General features: G+C 37.9%; 1 protein-coding gene across 1 annotated transcript in view; it reads left to right on the top strand.

Annotated features, from left to right (window-relative positions):
* The window catches only part of LOC122787719 (WD repeat-containing protein 62-like), a 1689893-nt gene that overhangs the window by 1505338 nt on the left and 162755 nt on the right, over nucleotides 1–21800 (top strand). The window contains exons 26-27 of the mRNA XM_044054617.1: nucleotides 18725–18791; nucleotides 18880–18969. Of these exons, the coding sequence (XP_043910552.1) occupies nucleotides 18725–18791; nucleotides 18880–18969 (157 nt within the window). The remainder of the gene's footprint in view (nucleotides 1–18724; nucleotides 18792–18879; nucleotides 18970–21800) is intronic.

Here is a 21800-nt window from a genome sequence, read left to right as displayed (position 1 = left end):
CGCCCACTGCAAAGTACTGATAAAAGTCCTTCTACAAATATACACATCCAACAAAATAGTCTGCAAAATTATATATAAATACTCTCTAATTTCTGGAACAGTATCCCCTCACCTTACGTAGCATCCCTAACACAGCTTCAAAAAAGAATTAAGAAGCTCCCTCTGTAAGTCATGGATATCCCCCGTCAAGACCCTACTTAAGTTACCAGAATTACACCTTATGCATATGGCACATCTTATTTAAAAAAAAAAAAAACTGAAAATCAGGTGATGGTATTTTCTCAATAATTTTTGCCTAACACATAAGATTCTTTCTCCTGTACTAGTTGTACAAGTCCACTATGTATATACTGTATATAGCATACCAAAAGTACTAATCCACTATAGATATATATATATATATATATATATATATATATATGGATTCAATTTCTAACCTCGAATTACTGAAATGTCGAATTTCAGTATCTCGAGGCTATAAAGCCGAATGTTAAAAATAGCGAAAGCTCATAATCGCGAATTCGAATATATGTTGAATTCGCGGTTATGACCTTACGCTGCGTAATTTCTGGGATTGTGTTTTGCTGGTGCGCGGTGCAGTGTGTAGGTAAGTGTTTTCTAAGGGTTGTGAGTGGGAGTTAGAGTGTGTGTGAGTGTGCTGATGTGTTTGATGTGTGTGTGAGGGGTCGGAGAATGTGCGTGTGTGAGTCGGCTTCTGTTTTGTGCGATCTCGGAGTTAGTATATATAAGTAGGGAGGGTGTGGGGGGCACAGCCCCCCACATGGAAGGTGCAGGGGGGCTTGCCTCCCTGCTTATGTGTGTATGAGTTGTGTATGTGTGTAGTTTTGTTTTTGTTGTGATGTGGGTGTTGTGGTATATGTGTAGTATTGTGTGTGCGTTTTTTTCGGTGTTCGTGTTTTGACTTTGTTTTTTTTGTGTCTGTGTTTTGTGGATTCGGTTTTATAGTCTCGAGATACTGAAATTCAACATTTCAGTAATTCAAGGTTATAAAATGAATCCATATATATATATATATATATATATATATATATATATATATATATATATACACACACACACACACTGTATATAGCATACTAAAAGAACTAATTCACTATGTATATACTGTATATAGGATACCAAAAGTACTATACGTCTTACTATTACTTGTTACTTTCTCTGTTTTTCATTTACTCAGCTTTGTAGTTAATGTACAACAGTTGTTATACTCTATTTTGTGAAAATTGTATAATTATATCATTTTGTTTATTTTGCTGGAGCTTTTCTCCTCGGTCTCCACTAAAAATGGGCCTGTGCTCAGCCACACTAACCCAGTTAAATGTAAAATAAATAAATATCCTGCTTCCACATTGCCCTCATTTCTACCTGTAAATCCTGGTATTTTATGGCTTTGTGTGTCTCTATGCACGACACTGTAGTCACTGGGCATAGCAATTTCATTGATCAGTGCTATTTTTGTCTTCTTTTCTTGGACTACTATATCTGGTTTTCTCGTATATGTTTTTTTTTTTTTTAACTGTTGGTAATGGGTGATACCATGTGATATATACTTCATCATTTTCCGTAATGCTTTGTGACTTATGTTTCCAGTGCTTCTCAGCTACTTCAATACTATAATATTTGCTCAATCCCCAGTGCAACAGTCTTGCCACATTGTAATGCCTTTCAGTGTACAGTCCTTCTGCCATTAGTGTATCACACCCAGCAACAAGATGTGCCACTGTTTCCAATTCTGTTGTACAAAACTTGCCTTTGTTTGTTTCTCCGACATGTTCAATGGACTTTGTGAACCATCATGTGTGTAGTCCACTATCCTGGGCCGCCAATATTAACCCTTTGTCTTTTGCTTTAAATTAAACTCTCCTTAACCATTCCTGTATTCGGTCATGATTGACATGAGGGTATTACAAGTTTTCTATAGTCGCAGCTATATTTATGCATTTCCACACTTCTTGCCTTCTCATCTGATCCTTCACCTTATATTCATTCATTTCTTGGCACATTTAGTTACTGCCTGATTTTATTTCTACCTCTGGTTTAATCTCCATTCCTGCTTGACACCCATTTGCTTCTGCAGGGAAGTCATCTTAGACTTTTTCTACTCGTGTTTTAAAACTTTCACTACATTTCGGTATTGTGAGGTCAACAGATTTGTATGCAGTCCTACAATTCCATATTTATACCTGTAATCAGTTTCAAGGAGGCCCATACCTCCTTCAGAACCGTGAATATATAATCTTGGTATACACTGAATCATTTGATAAGCATGAAGCATTTTTCTTGTTTTCCTGCCCAACTGATCCAGTACATTTTGGGGCCAGTCAGTCACTCCAAAAATGTAAATTACGACAGGAACAGCAAATTGGTTTATAGCTTGGACTTTGTTCCTAGATGTCAGAGCTGTTTTCAGTATAAATTTTAGTCTTCTAAAATAGTCCTAAGTTTTATTTGTATTTGTTCATGTTTTATTGTTTGATCCTTCATCAATTCCCAAATATTTATTTATCAAGACTGAATGAGATTCTCATATCATCTGAGAAAGTTTTGACCACTTGTAGTTGGGCTTTCCCTCATCTGACAGGCTGTATAGTTTTAAATCATCCGCAAACAAGAAAATGAGAAGTCTTTATACTTTGTTGTTTACTGGGAAACAAATTGTAGCCATGACCTAATCTGTTAAGTAGACAGCTTAATGGGTTAAAGGCAAGACAAAAGAGCAGTGGTGACAGAGTCACCCTGGAATATCCCCCTTTGAATTTTTATTCCTGGAATTATAATTTGTCCTTTACAGGACTTAACTGCAAAGTGGGTTTGCCACTCTTTCATGGTTGCTGTGATGTAATCAGTCAGGTATTGTGTGTATTATACATTTGCAAGCACTTTTTTAGTCATGAATGTGGGCTGCTGTCATATGCTTTTTTATGGTCTATCCATGCCATACTTATGTTCTTCCCCTTTTTATAGTTCTCCATTATGACTTTATTTAACAACAAATGATCCTTTGTTCCAGATTACTTTCTTTTGTTAATCTCATGTTATTTTGCCTTGATCATTTTCTTCTAAATGACTATAAACTCTGTTGGCATCAATTCCAGTGTATAGTTTATACATTGTTAGAAGGCAAGTTTTTAGGTTAGCTTGCTGGTTCACTCTTAAGGAGGACTATTGTTTTTCCTGTTGCTAACCAGGATGGCATCTGTTTGGGGTACGCACATAAATAGTTCTTACTCGTGGCTAAATCTGCATGTAAAGATGTTTGGGTTTGGGGGGGGGGTCTATATCACATAGTTCAACTGTGTAAATATCGAACCCAGAAGTTCGAAATGTAAGAACTTCAAACGCTCAGAACAGAGATTATTTTTCCCATGGGAAAAAAAATTGCTGTTCCGATACACAACATAAAAACACACAAACACTTCAGACTATTACTAATGTGGGAGGTTGTGCCCCCACCCCCCCCTACTTAAATATACCAACCCCGAGATCGCACCACAGTGGAGGAAATAGCAACGCCGCGGAAACAGCCCACCAAATTATTTCCCTGGGAAAAAATTTGGTGTTCCGCGGCTTCGCTATTTTTACATTTCGAACTTCCCAGTTCAATATTTCGGTGTTGGGACACTTGTGTGTTCGAACTAATGATATAGACCCAGCTTGGGGTTTTCCATTTGAGAGTTTTCTCAATTTTGTTTGTTTCTCTGACTGTTACTTTATCCCATTTCATATCCTGTGCATTTAAACTTACTCTTTTTTTTTTTTTTACTTCTAGCCATTCAGCATTTTCATGTTCCACAGGATCTTCATAGATATTTCTCCATAATGTGTCTATTTATTCTTTGTTTGGTGGTGTTTCAATTCCTTTTACCTTGTTTCCCAATTCTCTATAAAACCTTTTGGGTCATCAATAAATTGCTTATTTTATACTTTTCCTTTATATCTATCTGCATACCTTTTTTGCCTGTGCTGATATCTTTAATTTATTATTTGCAGCAGTATGCGGTAGATCCTGATCTGTTCTGATACTGTGCTCTGCTTTTATCAAATCCGAGTATTTTTGTTGATCTGTTCCCTCTTCTGTACTCTTCCAACAGTGACACTTCTTGTCTTAATTACTTTATAGTTTTCTTTATTCAGTACTTCTATGATGATATTTGATCTCTCCCCTTTTCTTCCCTTACTGCCCTGTGTTTTTGTGTAAGACTTTGTCTGTTATTAATTTAGTTGCACAGTATTGTATCCTATTGACATCTGTTGCATTGCTTGAGTTTCTATGAACAGTCCTGATTACTGTGTTCATTTGTTTTATCAAACTTCTAACATTTTGGGTCTTACTGACTTTCTGTAGTCTGTTTCTTTTATTGATCTTAATATGTCTATCCATCTCTATTAAATCACGCAAAGTTTCCCTTCCATTGTTTTCTTCTAAACTGAGGGCACATTCTTTGTTCATCATTTCCTGTGGGCATTCTATAAAAAGTTCCAGAACAACCTCCTGAGACAGATTCTCTTCGGTTCCATTTTCTGTCATCCTTTGCTCTTTCATATGTGAACCCACTGACCTATCACTCCACAACATTGACTCATTGACTGTGTCAGAGTTGCCACAGTTTCCTGTTCCTTCCCTTGCTGTGCAACTCCAACTGAACTTTTATCCTGGTTTCCAGAGTATCTTCATGTGACAACTGATTGAATGTTTCCTGCTTCACTTGTTTCCCCTTAATTTGGGGATTCATTATTCTGTCCTGCTGTGTTATCAGTTAGATTTTCTACACTAAATCCTTCACTTCGCAGGTAATCCACAACCCCATTTTCTATTTCTTTCTTTTCCATTACTAACCCTCCTTTCTACATTCCCTCTCTGTTTTCTTATTTTTTGTATTGCTAAATTTTCCATATCCGGATGCCTTTGCTTATATTTCTCTTCAGGTATCTTTGGTACTGCTCTTTTTGTATTGATTAATTTTGCTTTCTCCTTGGCATAAATGTTGCACCGTATTAAATCTGTCTTTCCCATGTCCATACTTCTTCAGATTTCACCTGCTCCTCCTGTTTCTCCTTATGTGGGGAACTCACTTTTCCATAATGCTATGATATAACCTGTATTAGACTTTCTATACTAAATCCTTCACTTTGCAGGTATTCCATAACTTCTGCTTCAGTTTTTTAACTACTTCTTTACTTACCTTTTGCTCTGCATTCTCCCTTTGTGATCTTATTTTTTGTATTGTGATTTTTTTCTATATCTTGGGAGCCTTTGCCTATATTTTTCTTTGAATATCTTTGGGGCTACTTTTTTGTATTGATTAATTTTGCTTTCTCCTTTGCATAAATATGCACCATATCTGATCTCTCTTTCTTTCCCACATCCGTATTTCTTTTTTATAACTTTAAAAACTCTCTAGATTTTGTTCTTTAAATTCTCACACTTTTCAGTCACTTCTTTTTCCAGACGGCCCAAGGTTTCTTGGTCTATGTAATGCTTTTCATGAATTTGTTATATTAATGGACATAAATTTGCATTTGAAGTTTTTAACAGTTTTTCTTGTACAAGTATTTTGCTTTCCTGTAATTTCTGCCTTAATCTTTTTGTATAACTTCTAGCTGGACATTTTGGGCTTCTTGCTTAATAGTAACAATACATAATGTCTTTCTTATTGGATGGCGCAGTGGTTTGTGTTATTGCCTCACAGCAAGAGGTTCTCCGGTTCAATTCTCGACTAGGGTTCCTTCTGTGCAGAGTCTGCATATCCTCCCTGCATTCTTATGGGTTTCCTCCGGGTGCTCCGGTTTCCTGCCACGTTAGAAAGACATGCATCTGGAGCATTTCTCCATTGTCCTCCTGTAAAAATTGTCTCATTCCAAGTTGGACTTTCCCAGTAAACAAATGTTAAAACAGAGTAAAAAGGTCATACATATAACCAACTGGTTAAAAAAACACAAAAAGAAAAATCTAGCAAAGCTAGACTTCTAACTGTGTGATACCTTAAACCTCTTGCATCAGAGGCCTCATGGGATATATGCAAATCACCCTTTAAGGATATCAGGTGTTTCAGCTAAATGACAATTCTGAATGTCCATGACTTTTTTTTTTTTACTTTCATTTTTAAGTTAGAGGGGTTTGGCTTTAATGGCCTGAGATTGTCCCTAAATAGACTTAAAAACATGAAAGTAAAAGAAAAAGTCATGGATATTCAAAATTGCCATTTAGCTGAAACACCCAATAGCCTTAAAGGGTGATTTGCATGTATCCCATGAGGCCTCTGATGCAAGAGGTTTACGGTATCGCACAGTTAGAAGTCTAGCTTTGCTAGATTTTTCTGTTTTGTGTTTTTTTAACTAATTGGTTATCTGTGTGACCTTTTTACTCTTTGTTTTAGTTGGTTATTTGGGATATTTTGTAGACACCCTAATGATTATGAATATCAGCTTGGTGTGGCAACCCTGTGTTTCCAAAGGTCAAACTCTTCTTATGCTGTGCTGATGATGTCATAAGAAGGCAGAAACGAGCATGTTCACAGCTAGAGGGGTTTGGCTTTAAGGGCCTGAAATTGTGCATAAATAAACTTAAAAATGAAAGTAAAAGAAAAAATCATGGACATTCAGAATTGCCATTTAGCTGAAACACCTGATAGCCTTAAAGCGTGATTTGCATATATCCCATGAGGCCTGTAATGCAAGAGGTTTAAGGCATCACACGGTTAGAAGTCTAGCTTTGCTAGATTTTTCATTTTGGGTAAACAAATGTTAAATAAAAGTAAAGAAATAAAAATTATTCTCAATAGTCCACTCGTCATCTTTATGGCTCTTTTTTGGCCTATCAGTTTTTTGTGATTTTTGTGGACTACTCCTTCCTTCTACAATGGATAGCCATCCTCCTCCTGAGCCTGGCCTAACATCATTTTAGAAATGTTTCAGTGTCTTGAGGATTCAACACTGTCATTGTTTCCATTTCTGGCACGCATGCGCCTACCAGGATTGGGCACTTTTTATCCTGGTACTTGTGCACCCAGCTGTCTTTTTTATTTTTTAATCTACTTCTGTCCATGATATATGCTATATAAAATACATTCTATATATCCGTGTCCACCTTCTGTATATCCAGAGTCCACCTTGTGAAAGTACTCACCAAAACTTGAGGATGAATTCAGTTCCAGCAATACTGCTTTCCTTTGCTTGCTGATTTTATCATCTCTCCATTCAGACCCCAATTTGTATGTAGCTGTAGATTCTGTGTATACATTGTGACCATTTGTTTTCTTTATTTGTTGTAATTAGTTTGTATTTACCATGTCCTGCAAGGATCACCTGGTTTGTAAGGCATCCTCAGATCCAGCCCTAATGGATCTTTTGTACATCCAAAAAAAAAAAAAAGTACTGAAAAATCTAGATCCAAGGATTTGAACTTTACTTGTGACATAAGTAGAACATACTGAGGGACAGACATGCGACTCCTAGGACCCCCATGTTATGGAATGGGCTCCCCATCCATTTGAAGCAGAGTTCATTCCTGATCCCATTCAAACAAAAAGTTGGCCACTGGGTGGGAAATTGGAAATTCACCCCCAGTATGGCTGCCATGTCTCCAATGGACAGAGGTTTTCAGTAAGCAAACATTTTCTGCAGTTAACATCCCCTATAAATACCTTGGCTACCTCCTTACTAACATTCCACCCTTCTAATAGATGACCAAGGTACTTGTGGACAAATTGGGTTGGGGTGCATTGCTAGGCTTATAAAGGCATTAGTGGTCATTTCCCTAATAACAACCTATGGACCTAAAAAGGTGCAACAGTGAGTTTCAGAATTCACCATTTCTTGTTGGAACCACAGTTTCATTTTTGAAATATTTGGCTGTCATTATCTTGTCTCATATTCCGATAGGGCACGACCTGCATAACTATATTAAGAACCATGGGCAGTTTCTAAAATGCAAAGCAGAGCAGGAACAGTTTCATATTACACCTTGTTGCCACTTAGTATTTTAACCTTGCTTATTAGTTCCACAGGTGTTTCACACCAATTTATGTTCTCCTTAGGACCAGAGAGAGATTCTCATTTCCCCTTATGTGGTCAACTGCTACCATCCAAGGGAGGGCATGCAATACCTATTTATTATGTGACTAAGTTTAGATTCTCTCTATCTGCTCAAATCTGATACCAGGGATCTCAGATATTCCTGAGGACCATGTTAGAAATATGCAAACTCCTCCTTCCAAGGGACAAATGCCATTTAGTTGTAATTGATTTGTATTCCTTTTTTTTCTATTCATGGATGATACATTCTTGTGATCTCAGAGGTATTCCTAAGGACTGTTAGAAATATGCAAACTCTTCTGTGTAAGAGACAAATGCTCTTTATTTCCAGCTATTGCTTCCCAGTACATCCAACGAGACGTGCACACATCCCAGGTTTTTCCAAAGGTTCTGGGTTACATGTCTGCACATAACTTGATTGTACATATAGCTGGACTTCATATGAGTAGAGAAATCTGTATGGACTGCACTAGCAATCCTTGGAAGAAGCATTGTCTATGATCCTCTGTAGAATGAATGAATTTCTACTATATTTTATCATTGTATGTAATTGTTTCTTACTGCATCCATTTTCTGTGAATGTTATCATTGTTTGTATTTTAATGCACCATTTTAATTTAATTGTACATTACTATATATTACAAACTAGCCTGGTTTGTGCCTAAAAAGGGTCTTTGGACAAATGCACTTACCAGCTTAAATGTGTAAATAAATAGAATTTATTTGGTGACTCCAGCAGATGTTGACCAACCAAGGGATGCTGTTGGTGATCCTGTTTGCAGATCTTGAACAAGATGCCTTGGACCTGGCCCGGAAGAGCTCATAGTCCCCACTTAAGAATGCACCGAGTATGGAACACTTCCATGGTGAAAAGACACGTTAGTATAAAAGAGATGATTGCCTTAATTCTGGCCCTGCAAGCATTGAAAGCAGTGTGTCACCCAGATACAGTGAAGGTGGTAATAGACAAACACCACAGTTATGTTCTGCATAAACTGTGGAGTGGGGACCCATTCATGTCCAGTTTTGCTCACTTGCAGTGATTCTCTGGGATATTGCCTTCCCAACAAAGATTCATCACCTGACTTCATACATCTCATCTGACCTTGAAAGGGTCTTATAGGTTCATAGGTTCATACTAGGCTATCTGCCCTAGGGCATTTATAAGCCTAGCCAGCGTGTGTTTGGCTTTCGCCACCCATTTTAAATTAATTTTGCTATGCCCTTTTTCGAAGTTAGTATACTGTGCCTTTGTCTAACAGTGACACAGAAGTGATACCCGGGGTAAACCTACGATCTCCCATCCACTCATCAAGATTCCTCTTGAAGAGAGTCAATGAGGGACTCTGCCTAACCTGGACTGGGATTTTATTCCAGAGTGAAGGGAGCCTCTGGGTTATGAATCTGTCCCTCCAGCATGTCCTATTTATTTCAGTGCTGAGGTTCAAGTCTCTCGAGTGCGTAGCTCGATGGGATTTGGATTTTCTGAGGTGCAGCATGTCCATTAATTCCTTAATGTGATTAATTAATTTAAGTCTTGAACCTTAAACACCTTGGGAAATATCTGCTTTCTCCCTGGGACCTCCACTTCATAGTGGAAAAGTTAGTCCTAACTCTTTTTAAGCTTAGTGTCTCAGGGACCTATAAGTTCTTATCATGGAAAACTTTCTAGTAGCCCTTATATCTACCATAAAGATCTCTGTGCTACAAGCTCTTACTTGGAGAGAGTCATGCACTGTTTCATAAATGCAGAGTAATCAAATGTGAAAGAGTTGTATACTGTGTTTCATTAAGGCAGTGTAAATCAGAACTAAGCTTTCATTTATGCTTTTGATAGTAGCAGAACTTGCAGTGAATCAAACTGTTCCCTAATATGGGAGAAGGGATATTTCACTTGACAGACATGCATTTTATAGAATGAAGTAAAGGTTTCAGTCAGTCAGACCAACTTTTTGTATCCTTCCTGCTGTTCAAGCAGAGTAACCCTGTATTAGAGCAAACTCTATCAGATGGGAGGTTGTTGTCTAGAAATCATGAAGAAACTCAGGAGAGATTAATAAGGGTTCATTCTACTAGTGTACCAGTTGCGACAGCAGCCTTTGTTTTGAAAAGCGGTTACCCGCAATACATGGGAGGTAGCCATTTAGGCCATCATCCACACATTTTCCAAGCATTTCAAGCTGAGCGTTCAGTCTGAGATCAGATTAAGCTTTGCCACTTCAGTACTAAAGAGCATGCTATGAACATAGTAGACTTTTTTGAGATAGCAAACTGCTTTAGTTGTCTTCCAGTAGATAATGAATACTACTACAGTAATGATTCTTATGAATATAGTACAGTTTTGTTTGTCCACTTACTGTAACAGTAGGTGTTTGAAATGAGAGACCACTGCTTCAGTGTAAGCTCCTTTCCACCTTCGTCCTGGGTGTAGCTACTTTTGGCCTTGAGGAGGAGGTGGGAAGAGAACCTGAAGGGGTCCACTGTTTTTATTTTTTTAAAAAGAATAGGACCAGGACCTTTTTCTGTCCCTCCCAACTCCATTCTTACGTGCTTAGATGGAAGACGTCAGTACTGAACTTTAACCATTGAGATCTTAATAGGGCCGTCAGGGTGCCTACAGAATCCTGACCTCTTACTTAACCAGAGTAAAGGAGGTGAATGTCTTGGGTAACAACTGTATGGCTAGTTAGGCTAAGAACAACAGTGGCATCTCATGCCCCCATCCTGGTCACTCATGTTGGTGATATATGATCTACAGAAAAATAAAAAAAAAACACGAAAATACCACAAGATGCTGTTTCCCTTTAGCTACATGTTGAACTGAAGCCCTTGATAGGGGGAGGAGTGCAGCAGTTCTGGGGAATGTCCAAAATGTCTGGAAGTCATACCAAAGGATCAGACATCCATACGCAACTGTTTCTTGTGAATTAAGAGCATTGTTGCACTAGTGGTGTTTCTAATCGGACTTCTACTCTTATGATGAATGTGCTGAAAACTTTACTGTTTTCCCAAACCAGGGTTTGTACTTCACTTTAAACACCATCTTCAAGGTGAAAGCCTGAAGTGGGACCTGTTCACAGAGGTGTAAGATTGCACCTTTTATGAACGCAGACTGATGCCAGCACCTGGCCCGGCAAAGACCTCTTATGTTTCTAGATCTGATTTTGACAGGTATGTCCTGAGGCATCAGATCCATATTCAACACCTGGCATTGCATTTGTAGGTTGTACTCCTGCTTGTCTGTGATGAAACTTCCTATGAGGAGTTGCCAGCAAGATGTATAAGGAAAGCAAGTCCTCGCCTCCCCATTTCCCCAACCATCAGGATTATCTAGCCTTCAAAAAAATCTCAAAACTCTAAAAACCCTCTGTTTACTGATCTGTGACCTGCATTTCTTTCCCTAACTAGCATCTTAAAGAATGGGGAGGTAGGTGGAGTCTTGGGGCATTCTCCCTATGGAGCCAGTCATCAAGGATTCCATTTATGCAGCCTTAAAGCAACTTAATCCTTCCAGGAATATGCATGTATTCCATTAGTCCATGGCTTATTGGAGTGAAATCCTGACAAGGCATCTTCTGTATAACTTATAAGTGGTCTGTTTGTACAAAATTGAAACTGGATCCCACAGTGCTATGCCACTTTACTACAAATAGAGAGTTTAAAGCTAATGAGTGGGCAAGACAGTGTGCTATATTATGTTACGGCTTAGATATGTGCTTCACCTATCCAGATTCAAGTATCTGATAGTGGACCACGTATTATGGCTTGGGGCAGACCCTTGTCCCTTAAGATGACACTGCCAGTTCATCCTGAAATCCTCTTTCAGAAGGAGTTCTATTTATCTTGCCTTCTTAGAACCGAGTAGGTGACTTCTCAAAGAAGAAGTGTATCTTTTCTCCTTTAATGGGCTCTCCATAATTACCTTTTGCCCTCCCCACTTCTTGTTTTGAGGTAGCTAATCCCAAAGAAGCCCGAGTCACAGTCTTCACTACCCTCTACAGCTACTCATGGGTAGTTCTTCAGGTCTCTTCAGGACTGGAGAGACCACCATGGATCGTTGGGCTGTAGATGTCGTCGCAAAGGACCAGGTCTTAGAGCTGTTAAGTCCGCCCCCAGAAGAAGACTGTAGTTAGAGTTCACTTTTGTTTTTTATAGAGTTCTAGATGCATGCCCATACGTTTTGTTAAAAGGAACTGTGGAGGTTGTATCTTCTTTGGAATGAAGACAACGTGTTTTATTTATTTCATTATGGACTTAATTCAGTTAATCAAGTTGTGGATGGGGATTCTTCTGAGGGGTGGTAACCCTGTTGCTGCTAGTTGCTTTCAGGGTGTTGCTGGATTTGGGAGGCAACAACAGGCTCAACATTGTCTGTTGTCCACACAAGAAATTTGTTTTATTGATTTTCTCTGGGTGGGCACCAGTTTCAGAACAAAGGGATGCTATCTGGACTTTTCCTCTGCACCCAGAGTGCTTACTAAGGTGTGTTAGCTACGTGGCTGTAGGCTTGTGAGAGGAGGAACGTCATACATTCCCTTGCTTTGATGACTGACTCTTGCTGGTCACATTGAAGAATTCCCTGTTGGTGTGGATGCCGCACTGGCTTCTGTCTCTGGGATTACAATAAACAGGGAGAAGTCCTCTCAAATCCCCTCTTGAAAGATTGCTTGCAGTGTTGGACACACAATCTAATGCAGATTATTCCTACCTGTAGAGGGGTCCCTGCAAGTCATGAGCTTGTCAGTCTGGATGAGGATGCAGCTTTTAAGCACAGGTGCAAACTTTTCTACACCTTTTAAGATTGACAGCCCTCACAATCATTTTGGTAACATTTCAAGATGTTGCACTAGACTTTGAAGCTGTAAGCAACTACAGAGTCATAGGGTCATAGATGAGTAGTAGGCTAGCTTTCCATCAAACCATTTTAAGCCTAGACAGTTTCCCTTCAAAGGTGAGAATCAACCCCTGTACTTCGTGTCTGTGAGGTAAATGCCTTAACCATTATGCCAACCCCCATTCCCTGCAAGATCATAGATCTCCTTGTGTTTGACCCTTGTTACCAAGCACTGGAGTGATGGGCACCACCTTTCATGTTTCCATTCCTACAACCAGACTTGCAGGTTTTTAACAGAGTCTTTGCTGGCTAGATAGTGTTTATTTCTGATCCTGCATAGATCAAGAGAGGTGATCCTGTTTGGAAAGGGGGCTGCACATCAGCAGTAAGCAGTCATCCTATCCTGTTCCTAATGGATCTGGAGTGGAATCTTTCATTAGGACTTTTCCTTGTTTGATCTTAGTTTCTTTTGAGATATGCTTTCAATACTTAATGAGGAAGGAAGCTCTTGAATGTCTACTCCTTATGTAGAGAAGCAGTTCACCGCTAGGAGTATGCCATAGACAAAGGCATTTGTTTTTCATTAGTACAGATCCCAGGCAGTTTAACATGCTGGAGGACTCTGAGAAGAGCTCCTCCAATCCTGCTTAGGACCACACCTGTTTCAGGTGTTTCATAAGTGAACCACTCCAGAAATTGCCTTGTTTGGGCCAGGTTAAAAATTCATTTCACCCCCTTTTTTTCTTAGTACAGCAGGGCAAGGTGAGTGTTCATAATAGACGCCTTCTTCTTGCTGTGGCAAGAGAGATTCCTGTACTCATTCCCTCTGATTTCACCTGTCATCACAAAATTCTCTGAGACACAAAAAGTGATTTATTGCGTCTTGCTTAATTGAGAAGGATGTGATTTCAGTCTAAGGTCCCTAATAATATGGAAATCTTTCCTTGCCCTAGCTAAGGGGTTCACTATGATTGAATTGACATGCAGCGCCATATCAGCACCCAGCTTTTGATGCAGACACACTGGTATTACTGGGCCTTCTGATAGAGGTGTTAGAATCATTAAAGCATTAGAGGAACTGCTCCACATGGCACGCATGCTCTGACAAGTGGAAAATGTTCTCTATTTGGTGGAGGTACACCTATTACCACCCCCCACCCCCCATTTGGTCAGTTTGCAAATGATCTTAATCTGTCTGAAGCACCTGTATAATTTTGGCCCCAGTTATTCCACAGTCAGGATGCGTGTAGCAGCTGTTTATTCCTCTCATAACTAAATAGGAAGGAAAGAATATGGTTACTTAGAGGGATGCATTGCCACATACCTTCCAAAAACCCTTACCTTCTGCTGCCATCCTCTGTTTGGACCCACTAGTTCAACAGTATTGAAGATTGCATCTTGGAATTTTTTTATAAGGACCTTTATTAAAATATACAGAAGTGAATTCCATGTTGATAATGAATATATCTGAACAGTTTTATACATATATATGGATTCACTTTATATCCTCGAAATACTGAAATATCGAAATTCAGTTTTTCGAAGCTATAAAGTCGAATTTTTAAAACCACAAAAACACATAACCGCGAAATTCAAAATCTCGCACACCAGAGATTTTGAATTTTGCGCTTCTAACATGCACATACACACCATCCTCCCCACACACAAACACATGCTGTCTACTACTTAAAAGCAGGGGGGCTAGCCGGTATTCGAGGTTTTGAATTTCGCGCTTCTGAGCTTTCGCTCTTTTCAGGAGTCCACTTTATGGGCTCGAAATACTGAATTTCAACATTTCAGTATTTCGAGCTTCTAAAGTAAATCTATATATATATACAGATTACAGATTTTTTACCATTTCACTTACAAATAAGTTTCCATTTTTACATGATTATTTATAAAGAATAATGTACTAAAATAGAAACAGTATAGCAGGTACTGAGAAACATTACAACAATCCGTGCCTAAAAATAAAGTAAACTGTGTAGTTTCTGTGAAGCTGTTCATACTTTCAGTTCTGGGTTTTCATTTTGTCATTTAAAAAAAAATATATATATATATATATATATATATATATATAGATATATAGATATATATATATATATAGATATATAGATATATATAGATATATATAAAATGAACTTATCCATATCATCAAGTAATGACAGCAGAAGATTCTTAGGTTTAGAATGTGCCTTTTTAAAATTCCTTAATTTATTTCTGCATAGCACATAACTTGGTGTTTTCCAACCCTCTTTCCAATAATTCCCTTTTTAAGATGGTGCCTACGGAGCAAGATCTCCAACAGAGGTGACAGATCATGTAAAGAACAGTATCAAAAAATGTGTTGGCAGTCTTTCAAATCTGGACCTTTACATTGATAACATGGTGGAGATGCAGTTGTTGGAAACTTCCTCATCAGACCAGTTACTGTATTTAAAAAAAATAATAATAAACAATGTCAGCCTGAGAATCTGTATCGACAGGCTTTGGTGGTATATTTAGGAGTGCTCAGTAATTATATCCAAGAGTCCTTATTTAATGTGATCCCTAGGTCTCTACACAGTTGTTTTTGCATCCTTATGTAAGTGATACAAATCTGTTTCTCTAAATATCCTGTAAAATTTTCCTATAGCCTCTTTCACGTCTCTTGTCTTAATTCTGGATACCAGGATAAAGCTAACAAATTGGGGAAAGTCAACTGATGGGCACAGACCAATTTCCATTTTGAGAAGGAGGTCACTAGTCTTTTAAAATATACTTCAAATTCCTGGTCTAAATCAAATACATGTTTAACATTTTGCAGTGGTGTCAACTTCCCTTCTTCTAATAAGTGATCCCAATAAACTAAAGCTGCTTGCTTTGCCTGAGTTCCTCCTGTATACTTGTAGGAAGCATACTGAAAGCAACATCTGTGGGGCGAATTCTACCTTCCAGTAGGTTGTGCCTGTTATTCTGAATACCCTTTTAAGGGAAGTTAGAACTTGAGCTGTCAGCTTAGATTTTATTGTGTTTCCTTTGCTGTGAATTGATAGAAGAGTATTAAATGTTTTATTTCTTCAGCATTATTCTTTTTTCTTTTATTTATTCTAACATTGTTCTTTTTTCCAAATCTGGGAATAAGATTGTTTAATAAAACACTCACCTTAATTCTGTCTGCTGTCATGCAGTTTTCCCAGTCTAGAAACCCCAACCCTCCACCACACAGCGGTACATTCACAGACCTAATTCTGTGTTTGTCATTAGCCCGCAAAAAGTCCAAGGGCAGTCTCTTTAATTCCTGTAACAAAGAAGGTGAAAACATGATGGGAGCCCTTTCTCAATATACAATACCAAAGGTAGAACAAACTAGCGTAGAGCCTGTATCTGTTGTGGTATATCTGTATGTGACATTTTCTATGTTTTAGTCAAATCCTTAGCTTTATTGGCCATAAATGTATCTGGTACATCCTTTGTATGAATGTCATTAGTTAACTGAACTTTGGATATGTTACTCCCAGACATCTTATCTGGGTGAAGTTTGTCATCTTGTGAAACTACAGACAAATTAAGTTTTTGTCATATTTGTACCCTGAAAATGTTTTTTTCAATAAATGTCTTTATTAAATTATCACATATAACATAGGCAGTCTTAAGTTACAGACATCATACTTCACAGACACCACAGAAGCAACTGTAGTTGCAAACATTATACATTACTTATCTATCCAGTTATTGTCAGTTAAGCAATATATGGATCAGTCAAATCCTGCCTCTTAAACTTCGTTCCTTCTCTGCATGTATTGTTCCAACAATTCCCATTTTTCTATGTAGTTTGCTCAGTCCCTTTTCCAAAGATCTCAATTCCAGTTGTTTTATCTCTGTTACTGTGTTCACTACTTCTAGTAAAGCTGGTCTAGACTTTGATTTCCATTCCCTAGTAATTACAGGAAGGCTTTACTATGTGTAGACAATTCCAATTCTATATCATAGCTCAAAAAATCATCTCATAGGTTCATAGTCGTTTACTAGGCTAATGACCACAAGACCCTTTTTAAGCCTAGCCATGCATCCAAAATCTCTGACAAGTTCTGATACCCTTGATAAGTGTAACCATGAGCCTGGGAGATGAACCACATACAGGTTACCTGTTTGTATTAGAGACATAGGTGCCAAACCAGGGATGAATTTCTGTTTTCACATCCAATTGTCCAGGTTGCTCTTGAATTGGATTAGGAAGGAACTCTGCTTCACATGGATGGGGAGCTTGTTCCATAGACTGGGTAGTGTCTGGGATACATACCTATCTCTTCAGCATGTCCTATTTATATCACAGTCAAGGTTTAAGTCTTTAGAGCAGATAATTCTGGTACTGTTTGTTTTGTGGATATGCAGTAGGTCCATCAGAGTGGGGTTTAACAGTGCCCTGGCATAGATTTCCCCTCAAAAGCCTGTAGGAGACAGAATACATCTCCGCAGTCAATCCAATCCGCTCACCCAGAATCTCAGACAGAGTGGTCCACAGGGAATCCCGAAAGCTGGCCAGCTCATTACACACCCAAAAAATACGTTCCCAGCCACCTGTTTCTTCACCATCCCACCTCCAACATTTGATATTCAGCTGAGGAAATTTCTTTGTAATTTGTACCCAAAGTTATCCCAAACTGGTTTATTAAGTTCGTGCAACTGGGAGCATCTACATTAGGGTTGGTTAAATATATTATGAAGTCATCTGCATATAAAGTTTTATTTCTTTACCCCGCCATCTGATATCCAACAGTGGATGAGTTATAAAGTTTGACAGCAGGACTGTAAGTAAATAGCGATTAATAATTGTGACAATTGATATTCTTAATGTATTGGGTCCAGTCAAAGGCCCATGAAGGAAATACTTGTAGATTAACATATAGTAAGCAATGGCATATAACTATTTTATCTGTGAGTTTGTTTCTTATCAGCCCACTCACCTTAACTTCTTGAAGTCACAAAACTTTATTTTTGAAGTATAGATTTCTTTTCCTCTATTTCTAGTAATATGAAAGTACTGAAAAAATAGTTTCTTGTTTCCAGTGGGACAAACTTATAAGGGGAGGAAATTTGTAAATAGGGCCTGGGCCCAGGCTGGAGCTTCTTGATTTCTTGCCAACTATAGCCATATCCTTGTCTTTTCAAATAAGGGCCTACTGTGAAAATAACTTTGATGATCTGGATTTAAGACATTACCACAACTCTGTACCTTTCAGATTTAGTCTGTCAGTTTAACTTTTATCCTTAGTTGCTTCTCTCGATGTAACTTTCACCAGATCATGGTTGCATCATAGGTAGGTGTAGTTTTCACTTTAATCTTGTTTTGATTCAAGTGCTTTGAACAAAATGAAGAGGAGGGCTCCATCTTCCTATTACGGATGCTGCTTCATCAACTGCAGATGGTTGCTGTGAGCTGGAGGGACATCTCCCTATGAAGACTGATGAGCAGAATTTCCTCTAACAAACTTGAATAATTAATCACATAAAGTTTGCTGCTGTTGTATTTTACTGTATTTACTACCTGTGTACCTAATCTTTTCTTATGTGTTTTACTGTGGGAAGTGTCATAGTGGACTTAGGTGATTTGAGGTACTGTTGCCTTATTATGATTACTACTAATATTGAGTTTTTGGCAGGCAGATACAAAACACAGGTATAGCCTGCTGGTATTTCATTCCACTTTATTTACTTTAATAACCTTGTGTAACTCATCTTTCTTGTATATGTTGTTGTGGGCGGTGGTTTAGGTGACTTAAGAAGTTATTGGGCAGCAACTAACTTTATCAAATGATGATTACTAACAGTGACTGTTTATTTATTCATTTACAGGTAATTATGAAGTACTGCAAAGAGGCACCTCCAGAAATGGTACCAAAGAAAAGGGAATTAGAGACAGGTAAGGATGTTTCTGTGGAGAACCCGAAGCTGCATATTGTATTGGTATAAAGTTATTTAATAATTTTGTCTTCCTCCCATCCTAACAGATGAATTAAAAGTAAGAAGCAGTAAGCGCAGGACTGGTTCAGCACGGATGTCTATGCCTGTAACATGCAAAGCACGTCGCAGTAGATATGGTACATGCAGTGTTGGAGCTTGCTTGGGTGGTTTTAATGGTATTGCACAACACGAGGTGAAATGGTATTGGCATCAGTCATATGGTTTTATGTGGCAGTGGAGGCACTCAAGTTTTGTGACATTATACAACACCTTGGTGATATAGCAGTGTTTCTAGAGTGTGTATACACTGTGTGATAGATTGTGGCAACACTTGCTTTATAGTTTGTTTTCATGCAGTACTTCCATCCGCACCTTTGTGTTACTGGCATTCTTTCTGGGTTAAGCATGCTGTTGATTTCTTTTCTGTATTTCAGTTAGCCACACTAGACCAAATGGGAGTTGGTTATTTTTCAGGGGTACACTAAAGCAGTAAAGACCACCAAAGTTTCACTGTATGTAATGACTAAAGCCAGATGATGGAAGAAAATGCATATGAGGAAGGCACTATCTTTATTTTAGTATCCCTTGCTTCAGCTCATGAAATTCAGGAATATTGAATCCTTAGATATGACTCCACCGTGGGTTTTCATCTGCAGATTCTTTGCTAGGAACCATTCAATAATAAACCAAACACTGCTTTATTAATTCAGTTTTCCTAGTGCCACAATAACATGTGTTCAAGGAAGTATGAAAAACACTTCATTAAATTCACAATTAATAGTAAAATCAATTAACAGCCAGCAGTATGGTGCAAATGTAATTTACACTATTATTAGTGAGACTTAAAATGAAGCATGCAGGAATATCTTAGTAATACTTGCATGGTGAGGTTAGAAACCCTGTGGCTGAACATTTCATAAAGGTACTTGGTTCAGAGATTTAAATGTACGGTACTTGAACAAATTGCTCTCAATGAAAGAAAACAGAAGCCATTACATTATTTGCTTAGATGTAAAGAAATTATTTAGACTCTTTAGTTTGGTGCTTTAAGACCTTTTGGTTTAAATAATGAACTGGAGTGGAAATATTTTCTTAATTAGTGATCGTTTTATTTTTTGATTGGATGTTAATTTATTTTATTGTTAATTGTGTGTTTAATGAAGTCTTTCATACTTTTTTTTTCCAATAAACAACTTTATTCAGTTATCACATATGATATAGGCAATCTTACATTTATATAAATGAAAAACAAACAACATTGATACCACTTTAGTTGCAAACGTTATAGATCACAGACACCATTGAAACAACCGTAGTTGCAAATATTATACATCACTTACAATCTAACCAGTCATTGTCAGTTAAGCATTACATGGCTCATTCAAATCCTGCCTCTTAAACCTCGTTCCTTCTCTGCATATACTGTTCCCACAATTCCCATTTTTTTCTTTGTAGTTTGCTCTGTCCCTTTTCTAACGATCCCAATTTTAGTTGTTTTGTCTCTGTTACTATATTCACTACTTCTAGTAAAGTTGATCTAGACTTTGATTTCCATTTTGTAGCCACCATAATTAGACTCAGCAAGGCTTTACTATGTCTAGGCAATTCCGATTCTGTATCATAGCTCAAAAAAGTCATCTCCCCAGTCAAGTCCAGTCTGCTCACCCAGCGTCTCTGAGATAGCGGTTTGCAGGGAATCTCTAAAGTCGCCAACTCATTACACTCTCAAAAAAATATGTTCCCAGCTACCTTTTTCTTGCCCGTCACACCTCCAACATTTGCTGTCCACCTGAGGAAAAATTCTTTGGAGTCTACTTGAGGTATAAAAATACCTATGTAAACACTTCCAGGCAAAGATCCTAAATATTCTAGGCTTTGTTATTTGGGAGATATACATATATTCCCCATTGTCTCTTTGTGAATTGCTTATCCAGTCTCCTTCCCAATCCTTTGTAAGCTCCTCTGATTAATTCTTAAAATTGTCATGCAATATTTTATATGCTCTACTAATTATTTATTTTTTAATGGAAGCTTCTGTTCTAGATTCTGTTAAAAACTCTACCAGTGCTGGTCTTTCATTTAGGAGCCCCCCTATTTATTTCTCTTTGCCTATACTCTGATATCCATCCTTGATAGGGAAGGCAATTTCTAACCTGCTGTCCAAATAAATCATTGGCCTCTTCCCATTATATTACCTTTCTAGTTATTGCCTTCCAATACCTTGGTTCCTTTTCCAGTTTTCTCCAATAAATTCCAGCCACCCTTACCTATTATCTGTATCCCTAACCACAGTCATCCTTATTGGCAGAATCTCTTTTCTCCATCCTCGTGCTGGTTTAGTTCTTAGAATACTTCCTGCTATTTTATGAATATAATACTCTGTATAATTTTTGTTATCCTTAAGAGTCTGCATCCAAAATCCCAACCTCTCCTTATTTCTTGAGCTTCCCCCTATATCATCATCATTACTTTCCACTTTGAATTATAGTTTTCTACTTGTGCTATGTATAAGAGCCTTAACTGTGTTGGTCTAAAATACCCCCCTCAAATTGGGTAATCCTAGTCTGCCATGATCTATTAGAAGAATCAGTTTATCCCACTTGACCCTTGCTGTCTTCCCTTCCCAGATAAAATCCTTCAGCACTTTTTATTGTTATCCACAGCTTCTCTGGCTGATAAAAATATTCCTGACCTGTGTATAAGACTAAAGGGACTAAAAACATTTTAATTGCTTGCATCTTAGTATCCATATCCATATAACAAAGCTTCCAGTTTCTCAGTTTTTGTATTATCTTCTGTTTAGTCTCTTCCCACATATCCTTAGCTGCCACCACAGAGTCAAGTGGAATCCATACTTCTAAACACTTCATTTTATCATGTCCCTATAAATATGGCTATTGTTGGACCAGTTTGTGTTTGGGTACATAAGTTACCTCTATTGCCTTTGTTTTAGCTTCATTAATTTTGT

The sequence above is a fragment of the Protopterus annectens genome, chromosome 1.part0 (genome assembly GCF_019279795.1).
Source record: "Protopterus annectens isolate FY-2018-M chromosome 1.part0, PAN1.0, whole genome shotgun sequence".
Lineage (NCBI taxonomy): Eukaryota > Metazoa > Chordata > Ceratodontiformes > Protopteridae > Protopterus > Protopterus annectens.
Note: the sequence above shows the minus strand (reverse complement) of the source record. Positions and strands in the feature narration are given on the sequence as shown.